At 47.1% G+C, this 13604-nt stretch overlaps 1 protein-coding gene across 1 annotated transcript in view; it reads right to left on the reverse strand.

Moving 5' to 3' along the window:
- The window catches only part of SCARF1 (scavenger receptor class F member 1), a 128592-nt gene that overhangs the window by 13871 nt on the left and 101117 nt on the right, over nt 1-13604 (reverse strand). Inside the window, exon 9 of the mRNA XM_077294462.1 lies at nt 10699-10823. Coding sequence (XP_077150577.1) covers nt 10699-10823 — 125 coding nt within the window. The remainder of the gene's footprint in view (nt 1-10698; nt 10824-13604) is intronic.

Genomic DNA, 13604 nt, shown 5'->3' on the forward strand with positions numbered 1-13604 from the left:
GCGCAGGAGAAGAAGAAGGGCGTGGAAGTGGGCGTGAACAAGCTGGAGAGCGCGAAAGACAATGGCCACCCAGTCTAAATATTTCTGCACTGTAAGGACGTGTCCGTCAGCAGCCGAGATCCGCCTCCTAATCCTCAATGGAGGGCGGAGACAACGAAAACAAAACCGCCCACGAAGGAGAGAGCGGGAAAAGGACCAGGAAGAAGAAGTCCGCGACATGGAGGACGTCATGGCCAGCCGCCAGGAGCCGGAGCGTGGGATCGGAGCCGAGGACTCCCCCAGCTACCCGGAGAGGCACCGCAGCCAGACCTCCACAGCTGACGCTGACCTCCTGCAGACCGGAGCGGACGGGCTGATCCGCCAACCCCTGCAGACGCAGCTTAGCACTGAGGCCGGGTGGAAGAAGACCATCATCGGGAGCCTCGCCAGACGTCTGTCGGTAGCCTCGTCTGGTCCGGAGCAAGAAAGAAGTTCCAGCGCTCCGAAGCCAGAAGGCAATGCCCTGCCGAAAAGCGAGATGCTGCAAACGGAGATGACAACGTCGCAGCACAAGGCCCCGCAACCAGCGTTCCAGACCCCAGCGGAGACGGAGCAGACCGGCACCGGAGGGACCGCATCTGAAGCAGGTATGAAGGACGACCCTGCCCTGACGACCGACACCACTCCAGTGACTGCTAGTGCCACAGCTGCTGACTCCGTTCCAGTGACTGATTTTGCAGCAGCCGCTACCTCTGCTGCAGCAAATGCCCCTACTCAAGCTGCGCAGACCTCCATCGCTGCGCATGATTTAACTGTACATGAAAGACGGATTAACGGCGTTTGTCCAGCACTGGGTGTAACTCTGGACCTCACTTTGCCCAGGCCAAGAAGGGTTAAGTGCCAGGTGCAGCCCTGGAAGCCGTCCAACTAAACCTCGGAAACCTGAAACTGTACATAGTTAACTGTTTGTTTCCCTGCTTTTTGCTACTTTAAACCCGACCTGGGTTATTCTTAAAGGGATCCCTTTGTTTACCCGGGATCCCTTCTTTTGCTTTTTGGTTGTTTTTCTACCTTTTGCTCCGTTACTAAGAAACTGCTGGAATCATGAACGATGCATGATACAAACTGCTTGTAAATAGTTTGCACCTTCTTAAAGGTGCTCCCTACTGGTTTTACTTAAAGAAAGAATCTTTGCGAAGATACCGCACCGGAGCCTTTGCTGAGTACGGACTGGTAGCTTGAGAAGATGTGCTACCTCATAGAGACTTGATCCCCTCTTAAAGGGGATGTTCGCGTATTGCGCTGATGAACCGCATTGCCTTAAGACAGTTGGGTGGCAATAATGTCTTGAAAAGAGAAAGTAATAATGCTGATATGTAAGAGTTAAATGTATCCAACCAGTTGATTGTAAGAAATGATTGATAATGTTGATAGAAAAATGAGGACAGAGAGTGAACCCGTACGGGGTTAGTCAGTGAGTCCTCTTGGGAGCTATGTAAGGATGATTAAGTGATTTCAAACTGAAAGTAAATGTTCTGTTCTATACTGTGTATAGTAGTTGAAAAGGCAGAAGGCCCGGGCTGAAAGGGGCAGTCCTGTAAAGAAAGGAGAGGCAGTAGGCCTGGAGCAGTTAGGACAGGCGGTCCTGCAGATCTAATGAAGGAGAATGAAAGAAAAAGAGTTAATTAATATTATAATGTTTTATAAGTAAAGTCTTTAGTGGATAGGGAGTATACGTCCTTAAAGGCAATGTTAACTTAATATTCAAAAGTTTGCACTAAGTAGAATACCCGGTTGGGTGACAGGAGTTATTTATAGCCTGTAATTTATAATGTTTAACCATGTTTGTAACGTTCAAGTGTCCTCACCTCCCATAAAGGGAAGCTCTGTTCAAGCTTACTTATTGTTATTGCATTTTCAAAATTGTATGTCTTTTTGCTAACCTGTATTGTTGTTTTCTTCCCAGTCCAGGAGTACTGGATTTAACCGGGGGGGGGAGTGCAGCGCCCCAGAGTCCTGGTTGTTGCAGTACTGTGGCTCCGCCACTAAGGGGAGCTATGGTACATCTGATGGCACTGAAGGAGTTCATCTGACCAGGTATCACAGACACCAATACATTTCACAGCCGGGCCTCCAGGGGGAGCTAAGGGTTCTATTCATTAGGCCACTCCTCACATACTGGTAAAACTGGGGGTCAGGCAGGAAGTTAGATCAGAAAGCTGACTGGGTTGGAACCAGGCAACACCTTGTGGCAGAGGGTGTTGTGGGAGAAGATTCGGTAGGGTCCCTGTCAGGGGTGGGATCCTGACAGATGCCTGGCAACTTGAGAGAACGTAACGGGACCGTGCCTGCTCAGCATAGCGGCGGTGCCCAAGGAGGGATTGGAAGCGAGATAGATTGTGCTGAGTGAGAAACGAGATCAAAGCAAGAAGGAGAATACCAGTAGGAGTCGTGCTGTGAGACCGAGGCAACATCCTACTGAGGCGCACAACTGGCGGCCGGAACGCCGAGGAAGTATTACTATATTCAGCTTCAGGCAATACTTCAAACCAACGGCAGGACAGTCAGTCATAGGCGGGCTGTCTCACCTAAATCACCTACGAAGACATAGGGGGCAACTTGTGGAGAGGGGCGACTCTAGGGTCCCGGAAGAGCTCCGAGCCTACCCGTCATATGGGTGCCGTCCTAACCGCAACATCAGGGAGGGACGGAAGATTAGCAGAACATCATCTAATCGAGTTGTGAGGGAACTTAAGAAACGGACACAACAGTTGTGGGGACTTTCCGTAAGCACAGCAGGGAAGGACCACAACACATAGCGCTAGCAGGAAGGCACAGATTTCCACCTGCAAAGAGAACTCTGGAGGTGCCATTGGACCGGCCGGACTTGCGCAGCCTGGTGAACCGTATTCCGGATTGAGGACCCAGAGATCTTCAGTAAAGAGGTAAAGAGACTGCAACCTGGTGTCCTCGTTATTTACTGCACCGCACCACCACCACTATCCACATCTATTACTGTACGCCCCTCAGCAGGGTCACGGACCGGGTCTAGCCACCGTGACAACCCCAGAGCAGAGACTCAGAGGCCCGGTACCGGGTACCCCTCGGCCCTGCGGCAGTGGGGGCGCTACATTAGTGCTGATCACGGGCGTTTAACTCTTCTGATGCTGATATCGATGGTGATAGTGACATCGATCGGCAGGGAGGGAGCTCCCTCTCAGCTCTGATTGGCACAATGGGGTAGCTTCATAGCATACTACTTTGTGGATCATCAGGAGGTTGGATGTGTTGATACAGCATTCAATATTCTCTTTTCCTCTATGCTTGAATATTTGGGTGGTTGTTTGGATCACCAGCATAAGGTTATTTAGGAGTTTTAGGGACAGCCGCCGAGGAGCGGGGATGCCATACTCGTTCATTTGTCCGCTGTTAGGCAGAGATTGAGTCCAGGATATTTTGTTCAGGGTGAACTCAGCTAGCATGGTTGCTTGCACGGTGATTGTTGTTTGTCTTTTTTAAGAGTATTTGGAGCGCCCCCACGTAAGGGCAATGGGGTACTCGGCACCGGGTCCTTCGGTTCGGGGGATGTCACGGTGGCCCGACCCGGTTCGTGGCCCTTTGAGGGACGTCCAAATAAAAAGGATAGTTTGGAATAGTGTTCGTTTCTCACCCGCTACAATACAATTCTCTTTGTGTCCTATCTTAGGATCCTGCCAGAAGTGGGGCAGGCGCAGCTCCGTGGCCTTCTATCTAGGCCTCTGACAGGATCCCACCCCTGTCAGGGACCTCTCTGTCTGCAGCCCTGTGATGTTCCTCCTTTCCCTCTGGCTGCCTGACAGGGTGCTGCCTGGGAGAAGCCCAGTCAGCTTTTGCCTCGATGTTACCTGGGCAAAGCCCAGCCAGCTTCTGACTAACTTTCTATCCAGCCCACCAGTTTTACCTAATTGTGAGGAGTGCCCTAGTAGATAGGAGCAAGGCTCCCCCTGGTGGTCTGGAGTGTGAAGCGTGGTGTATGGTTTGTGATACCTGGTAGGAAGATCTCCTTTATTGCCTTCAGATGTAATATCACTCCCCCTGGTGGAAGAATAACATTACTGAAACGACCAGGACTCTGGGGCGCTGCACATTCATTAAAGGTTATATTTTATATATCTAAGTTTTATATAGGGTTATTCTTTGGTAGTCTAGTAAAATGTTCCCAATAAAAGCTCCAACTCAAGCCATAAAAATAGCAAGTCCCCACTCAGGACCATCATCTTTCAATGGAAATATATGGGTCTACCATGTTCCTGATAGCGCAAATTCTCTGGAAAAGCAAAATGGCTCCTCACCCCCTAAAGAAAGCCAGCGAATTCTGTGATTCCAAATCCAAATGCCCCCTCTCCCTTCTAAGCCCTATAGTGTGTCTAAACAGCAGTTAGCATCCGCATTTGGCAATTCTGTAGCCACGAGAGCCCACTTAATTTACGGCGCCCATGTCTTCAGAAGCATAAGCTGGGCATAATTTACTGGGCACTACAATGTACAGGCACCACAATGGCAGATTTGCAATTTTCACTCAGCAACATTCACTGCTGCTTGTAAACACCCATGGAGTCTAAATCGCCATTACACCTGTAGATAAATTCCAAAAGGGGTGCAATTTCCAAAATGGGGTCACTTGAGGGGGTCTCTGTTCTTCTGGTACTTAGGGACTCAATATGTGGAGTCTGCCTACTGTTCTATGATAATCTGTTCTCCAAGATTCAAATAGCACTCCTTACATCCCAAGTCTCGCTGTGTGGTTAAGCAGTACTGTACAGTCACACGTGGGGTATTGCCAAGTTCAGCAGAACTTGTTTGACAAATTTTGGTGCCATTTATAGCCATTTCCCCATGTGACAATGCAAAATCTTGGGCAAGAACAAAATTGTTGTGGTAAAAATATAATTATTTTTTCTTCATTGGCCAAAGGTATAAAATTCTGTGACACATCCGTGATGTCAATATGATCAATGCACCCCTAGATGAAGTAACTGAGAAGTGTAGTTTGTAAAATGGGGTCACTTTTGGGGTTATGCCAATGTGACATGGTACCCTCAAACCATTCCAGCAAAATGTGCACTACAATATGGCGCTCCTTTCCTTCTGTGTTTTTGATCACATCTGTGGTATTGCGTACTCAGGAGAAATTGCATAACATATTTTTTGGTCCATTTGCTCCTATCATCCTTTTTGGAAATGGAAAACTTGAGGCCAAAGTAACATTTTAGTAGAATTTTTTTTTTCCTTTGATTCAGCCCAATGTTATACAAATCTGTGAATCGCCTGAGGGTTTAAAAATGCTCCCCACACCACTAGATGAATTCCTCAAGAGGTGTAGTTTCCAAAATGGGGTCATTTGTGTTTTCTTTTGCTGTTCTGGCAAGTCAATGGCTCTTGAAGGGGAAGGAGCCAAATTGAATTCTTCCCATTTTAGCTGGAACAGATTGTGAATGCCATGTCACATTGCAGTCCACAAGTGGCAAGGCTATTTGACCTTTTGTGGGGCCTGCGCACTACAGTACTTTGCTCTGCCCTCAACAGGGCAGAGAAGTACGCCTGCACAGGAGCGCGATGCTGGGGAGCCTGTGTGGATGACGCAGGGTCGCGTCATCCACAAGAAGCAAGCAGGAGGGCGGTGATCATAAGAAGATGGGAGGCGCTGGACCAAGAAGAGCGACACCCCTCGGACCAGACCGCCCCTCAGGTAAGTATATTAAAACTTATTTTTCAGTTCTTACAGGTCGGGTTGGGGGTTTATACAGTATACAGCATTATAGAATGCTGTGTATAAGCCCTGAAAGGTGATGGCCGTATCTTATATTGGTGAAAACTGCTGACAGGTTAACTTTAAGACACCATTTAAAAAGGCAGTTTTGATATCCAAATCTCTGACACATAGTTTATACTGCAGCTGTAGCCCTTCGAATCCTGAATGTGGTCTGTTTAGAAACTGGAGAAAATGTGGCATCATAATCTTCATCATAGTTTTGAGAATATCCTTCTGCTACTAATCTTGCTTTAAATCTATGAACCTTGTTCTCACAGTCATAAATGGTCTTAAAATCCCATTTACATTTGATTGCTTACTAGCCTTAATGTAGTCTTGTGAGTTTCATGTTTGAAGTTGAGGAACGGACTTCATTTCCTCATTAGCAGCATTAATCCACTTCAGTTTTTCATAAACAGGTAGTTGTTGCATCTCATCCCATGACTGCGTCTGTTACTCAAGCAGTATTTTGACAAAGTATGATAGCTGCTTAGCTGGTATACCCTTGTTTGATCTTGACGATCTCCTGACTTCAAGATCACCTGATTTTTCTGTTGCTTCTTGAGTAATGGACGAACCTAACCAAACTTCTACATCCTTTTCCTTGTTATTTGAAGCAATATATGGGGTTCATTATACTATATGGAGCAATATATGTGGCTCATTATACTGTATAGAGCATTTTATGGGGCTTATTATTTTGTATGGAGCACTATGTGGTGCCCATAATACTGTATGGAGCAATAAATGAGGCTTATTATTCTGTATGGAACACTATGTGGTACCAATAATATCTTATAGAGAAATATATGGGGCTCATTATTCTCTATGGAGCACTATGTAGTGTACATAATACTGTATGGCGAAATCTATGGGGCTCATTATTCAGTATGGAGCACTATGTGGTGCCCATAATACTGTATGGAGCAATATATGGGGCTTATTATTCTGTATGGAGCACTATGTGGTGCCCATAATACTGTATGGAGCAATATATGGGGCTCATTATTCTGTATGGAGCACTATGTGGTGCCCATAATGCTCTATGGAGCAATATATGGGGCTCATTCTGTATGGAGCACTATGTGGTGCCCATAATACTGTATGGAGCAATATATGGGGCTCATTATTCTGTATGGAGCACTAGGTGGTGCCCATAATACTGTATGTAGCAATATATGGGGCTAATTATTCTCTATGAAGCACTATGTGGTGCCCATAATACTGTATGGAGCAATATATGGGGTCATTATTCTGGGTGGAGCAATATGTAGTGCCTATAACACAGTATGGAACAATACATGGGGTCATTATTCTGTATGAAGCACTATGTGGTGCCCATAATACTGTATGGAGGACTATAGTGTCCAGTTTCTGAGCTAATATTGAATTTAAAATAGATATTACTCATGTAATGTAAGAAGTAAGTAAAATCTTTAGCATTGTACTATACCTATATTTCTCTGTCGTATCGGTGCATCATGAATCATGGTATGTGTTTAAGGGGCCTACTGAGGAGACTCTTTTGCCCAGGGCCCACGAAAACCTGGAGTCAGCCCTGACTGGCAATATACCGTGACAATTTTGCTGGACACAGAACCTCATGCACTATTAAACATTAGTAAATAGTAGTTGTTACAATATATACAATAATAAGCATTATTCCATCACAATTAATAGTCAAAAATCGAAATAATGATCTAACTAAAAAAAATCATCTCTGATGAAATCCATATTAAACTAATGGCACCTTTAAAAAGAGTGGCTTCATGGTTCTTACTAGATGGCACTTCACTCCATTGAAACTTCACAAATATAATTCCACTTATTAACCCAACTCCTGGGGATGTGTTAAAGAGCTGGACTTATATTTCACATGTGGTGGTCACGCATTATGATAGGAAACGATTGTTAACGCATGGTTCGAAACACGTCGCAGATCACTTACCATGGGGTTGCAACTTGAAGCTCATTGGTCCTCTTGAAAAATTTCTAACATGTCTCCCACTATCATACTAATCTTTAATAGTATTGGTATTCTCATAAGGACCAAAGGGTTCTTTTACCCCCCCTTAGGCTCCAGGGCCTCTACACCTATCATAATCACGCCCCTTTTCTGTGACCCTAGAAGTCAGCATCTTGCAGTTATTCTCTGATAAAATCCCTAAACCCAAACTTTTACTAATCAGACACATGCTTGCAGCCACTAAGATTCTGGTACCCAATTCTCGGAGATCCAAAATGTCACCTTCATTTAAGTAGTAGAAACAAATAGTTGACCAAATATTCTGATTCGAGGAATTAACCAGCTGAGAGGTTAGAATCATTCTTTAAAAAGGTCTGCACCCACTGTATAAACTCTTATCTCCCCTGACCTCTCTAGACTTCTGATGCAATCCCAAACATAACTTCAGCTGTTGGAGGTTTTTGTAGATAAGGCCAGCTGACCAGCAGTTTAAACCTTAAGGCCATGTTCACACGCTGCGGTTTTTACCGCGGAACCGCCGCGATTTTGATGCTGCGGGTCCGCAGCAGTTTCCATAGCGTTTACATTAACATGTAAACCCTATGGAAACCGCAAACCGCAGTGCACATGCTGCGGGAAAAACCGCGCAGAAACGCAGCGGTTTACAACCCGCAGCATGTCACTTCTTTGTGCAGAATCGCAGCGATTCTGCACCCATAGAAATGCATTGAACCGCTTACTTCCCGCATGGGGCTGTGCCCACGTTGCGGGAAGTAAGCGGATAATGTGCGGGTGGTACCCGGGGTGGAGGAGAGGAGACTCTCCTCCAGGCCCTGGGAACCATAAAATAGTGTAAAAAAAAGAATTAAAATAAAAAATGAAGCTATACTCACCTCTCAGCGCTGCCCGCGGCCGTCCGGTCTCAGTTGCTGTGCCGAACAGGACCTGTGGTGACGTCGCGGTCACATGACCGTGATGACGCCGCGGTCACATGACCGTGACGTCACGAAGGTCCTTGTCGGCACAGCCGCTTGCAGCGCCGGGGAGATCGCGACGTCAGAGGGTGAGTATAGCCAATTTTTATTATTTTTTACATTACTATTGATGCTGCATATTGCTGCATATGCAGCATCAATAGTACAGCAGTAATCCCGCAGCGGAAACCGCGGAACAAACCGCGATAAATCTGCAGGGATAACCACAGCGGTTTTGCCCTGCAGATTTTCAATTCCGCTGCGGGATTAACCCGCAGAGGAACCCGCAGCGTGTGAACATGGCCTAAGGCCATGTGCACACGTTCAGGATTTCTTGCAGAAATTTCCTGAAGAAAACCGGAAATTTTCTGCAAGAAATCCGCATTTTTTTTTTTGCGTTTTTTTTCCGTTTTTTCCGCGGTTTTTTTAGCATTCTGCAAGCGTAATTAGCTTGCAGAATGCTAAAGTTTTCCAAGCGATCTGTAGCATCGCTTGGAAAACTGACTGACAGGTTGGTCACACTTGTCAAACATAGCGTTTGACAAGTGTGACCAACTTTTTACTATAGATGCTGCTTTTGCAGCATCTATAGTAAAAGATAGAATGTTTAAAAATAATTAAAAAAATAAAAAAAATGCTTATACTCACCCGCAGCCAGCTGATCTCCTCACCGGCGTCCGTTCCGTATAGATGGTGTGTGCGCGCAGGACCTTCCATGACGTCGCGGTCACGTGAGCGGTCACATGACCGGTCTCGACCAATCACAAGACGGCGACGTCATCGGCAGGTCCTTCACCGCACACCAGCTACAGGAACCGAAGCGACAGCGTGCAGTGAAGAGGCGGGAAGACATCGAAGGTGAGTATATGACTATTTTTTATTTTAATTCTTTTTTTTTGACCAATTATATGGTGCCCAGTCCGTGGAGGAGAGTCTCCTCTCCTCCACCCTGGGTACCAACCGCACATAATCTGCTTACTTCCCGCATGGTGGGCACAGCCCCGTGCGGGAAGTAAGCAGATCAATGGACTCCTAGGTGTGCGGAATCCCCTGCAATTCCGCATTTTAATGAACATGTTGCTTTTTTTTCCGCGATGCGATTTTTTCGCGGAAAAAAAGGCTACATTTGCACAAAAAATGCGGAATACACTGAAAATAATGGGAGGCATATGTTAGCGTTTTTTTCGCGTTTTTATAGCGAAAAAACGCGAAAAAAACGCAAAAAATCCTGAACGTGTGCACATGGCCTAACCCTCATATACTTGCCTTGTGATCTGATTCACTATCCACTTGAAAAACCTCAAAGAACTTGGTTTGGCCTTGAGTTCATGGGACACATCTTTAATTTTGATGATAAATGTCAATGTTTGTTAACCAATAGCAGCATTGATGGAACTCAAGGTCTGTATTATCTGCTATTACTGTCTGGACTGTAATTTTTAAAAAATCAATAAAAAGAGTTTAAAAAGAAAGTTTGCATTAAGTGATATGCTAAACTGTGCCAAGAAATGCATGGTTGGAGAAAAACAGGATGGAGTTGCATGTAGTGTATACACGAATGCATAATACGACTAATAAATTATTAATGAGACTTGAATGATGAGGCTGCCGCTCTGTGCAGGACCCTCTACCTGCCTTGTGCCCTTTGTATGATCAGGTGTCTTCTTTTGTGGCAGGGGTGACTTACACACCAGTGCATACATCCATCTACTAAGTCTACACCGCTGGATGCAGATTGTGCAAGAGATAATTATTATTTTTATTTTTAAATCAACCTTTGCTAAATAGTACATAAAGAGGTTTTCTTTTTCTGTGTCGCTTTTGTCACTGAGTCCTTCCTTTGTGTTGTATGGGTATTTTCACACAGAAAGAATGTGTGAATATGGACGACTACATTCTGTGCATTGTTTATTATATTCAGAAATTATGCAAATTTGTAAAATATTAAATAATGTCTATAAATTATTTTTTGCAAACAAAATTCTTACCGGTAACCCAAGAAACTTTATCACTCCTAACAGAACAGCATGGCAAGAAGGAGCCTAAGTTAACAAGAGCTCCTTGGAAATTGTGCTTCATCCTTGATAAACATCCTCTGTCACCTTTAGATACTCTGCAACAAAGAGACAATGAAATGCATGACTATGGATGGAGGTCACAACAAACAGTTAATCCATATGTACCTGCATAGGTGGTCTAGTTTGTGGGATGCGCAGGTATTCCACAATAAAACAATATGATGTAAGTCATTACATGTTCTGGATGAGAAAGATGGCTTTATACTCAGAAATTAATGGGTTTGTCCATTTTAAAATGTTACTGTTCCATTGGGTTGTAGAGGTCCATAATATCAAACGGAGCTGTTGTAGGGCTGGAAAAGCACTGCCTCTCTGCTGCTGCGCCTATCTTTGTTGGTTGGCAGCTGCAGTGACATCACTTCTATAACATTTGTGTTTGGGCTCACCAGGTCATGTGGATCCGATAAGTGCAGCGCCCCAGAGTCCTGGTCGTTGCAGTACTGTGGCTCCGCCACTAAGGGGAGCTATGGTACGTCTAATGGCACTGAAGGAGTTCATCTGATCAGGTATCACAGACACCAATACATTTCACCGCCGGGCCTCCAGGGGGAGCTAAGGGTTCTATTCATTAGGCCACTCCCTACACACTGGTAAAACTGGGGGTCAGGCAGGAAGTTAGAGAGAAAGCTGACTGGGTTGGAACCAGGCAACACCTTGTGGCAGAGGGTGTTGCGGGAGAAGATTCGGTAGGGTCCCTGTCAGGGGTGGGATCCTGACAGAGGCTTGGCAATTTGAGCGAACGTAACGGGACCGTGCCTGCTCAGTATAGCGGCGGTGCCCAAGGAGGGATTGGAAGCGAGATAGATTGTGCTGAGTGAGAAACGAGATCAAAGCAACAAGGAGAATACCAGTAGGGGTCGTGCTGTAAGACCGAGGCAACATCCTACTGAGGCGCACAACCGGCGGCCGGAACGCCGAGGGAGTATTACAATATCTAGCTTCAAGCAATACTCCAAACCAACGGCAGGACAGTCAGTCTAAGGCAGGCTGTCTCACCTAAATCACCTATGCAGTCTTGGGGGGCAACTTGTGGAGAGGGGCGACTCTAGGGTCCCGGAAGAGCTCCGAGCCTACCCGTCAAACAGGTGCCGTCCTAACCGTAACATCAGGGAGGGACGGAGGATTAGCAGAACATCACCTAATCGAGTTGTGAGGGAATTTAAGAAACGGACACAACAGTTGTGGGGACTTTCCGTAAGCACAGCAGGGAAGGACCGCAACACCTAGCGCTAGGGGGAAGGCACAGATTTCCACCTGTGAAGAGAACTCTGGAGGTGCCATCGGACCGGCCGGACTTGCGCAGCCTGGTTATCCGGATTCCGGACTGAGGACCCAAAGATCTTCAGTAAAGAGGTAAAGAGACTGCAACCTGGTGTCCTCGTTAGTTACTGCACCGCACCACTACAGCCTCACCCCCACCATCATCCATCACATCTATTACTGTACGCCCCTCAGCAGGGTCACGGACCGGGCCTAGCCACCGTGACAACCCCAGAGCAGAGACTCAGAGGCCCGGTACCGGGTACCCCTCGGCCCTGCGGCAGTGGGGGCGCTACAACGGCGTCACGAACAGGATCTACTTAAGCCTGAAGAATCAGGTCATGTGTGCCTTGGAACTGTGATTTACTGTCCTTGGACTGTACTTTATTGCAAAGACTGTGGATTGTCACTTGCCGCCAAAAGTTCGCGCCAAAACCGCCGCCATTACAGCGCTAAGGAGAGCGCAGGAGAAGAAGGAGGGCGTGGAAGTGGGCGTGAACAGGCTGAAGAGCGCGAAAGACAATGGCCGCCCAGTCTAAATATCTCGGCCCCTTGAGGACGTGTCCGTCAGCAGCCGAGATCCGCCTCCTGATTCTCAATGGTGGGCAGAGACAGAGAAAACGAAACCGCCCACGAAGGAGAGAGCGGGAAAAGGACCAGGAAGAAGAATTCAGCGACATGGAGGATGCCATGGCCAGCCGCCCGGAGCGTGGGGTCGGAGCCGAGGACTCCCCCAGCTACCCGGAGAGGCACCGCAGCCAGACCTCCATAGTTGACGCTGACCTCCTGCAGACCGGAGCGGACGAGCTGATCCACCAACTCCCGCAGACGCAGCTGAGCACTGAGGCCGGGTGGAAGAAGACCATCATTGGGAGCCTCACCAGACATCTGTCGGCAGCCTCGTCTGGTCCGGAGCAAGAAAGAAGTTCCAGCGCTCCGAAGCCAGAAAGCAAGGCCCTGCCGGAAAGCGAGATGCTGCGAGCAGAGATGACAACGTCGCAGCACGAAGCCCTGCAGCCAGCATTCCAGACCCCAGCGGAGGCAGAGCAGACCGGCACCGGAGGGACCGCATCTGAAGCAGGTATGAAGGACGACCCTGCCCTGATGACTGACACCACTCCCGCGACTGCTAGTGCCACAGCTGCTGACTCCGTTCCAGTGACTGATCTTGCAGCAGCCGCTACCTTTGCTGCAGCAAATGCCCCTACTCAAGCTGCGCAGACCTCCATCGCTGCGCATGATTTAACTGTACATGAAAGACGGATTAAGGGCGTTTGTCCAGCACTGGGTGTAACCCTGGACCTCACTGTTCCCAGACCAAGAGGGGTTAAGTGCCAGGTGCAGCCCTGGAAGCCGTTCAACTAAACCTCGGAAACCTGAAACTGTACATAGTTAACTGTTTGTTTCCCTGCTTTTTGCTGCTAAACCCGTCCTGGGTTAACCCTTAAAGGGACCCCTTTGTTGACCCGGGGTCCCTATTGTTTTGTTTGCTTTTTTCTAAGTTTTGCACAAGTTTCCAGAACTGCCGCAATCATGAACAGTGCATGATACAAACT

The sequence above is a fragment of the Ranitomeya variabilis genome, chromosome 3, assembly GCF_051348905.1.
Source record: "Ranitomeya variabilis isolate aRanVar5 chromosome 3, aRanVar5.hap1, whole genome shotgun sequence".
Taxonomy (NCBI): Eukaryota; Metazoa; Chordata; class Amphibia; order Anura; family Dendrobatidae; genus Ranitomeya; species Ranitomeya variabilis.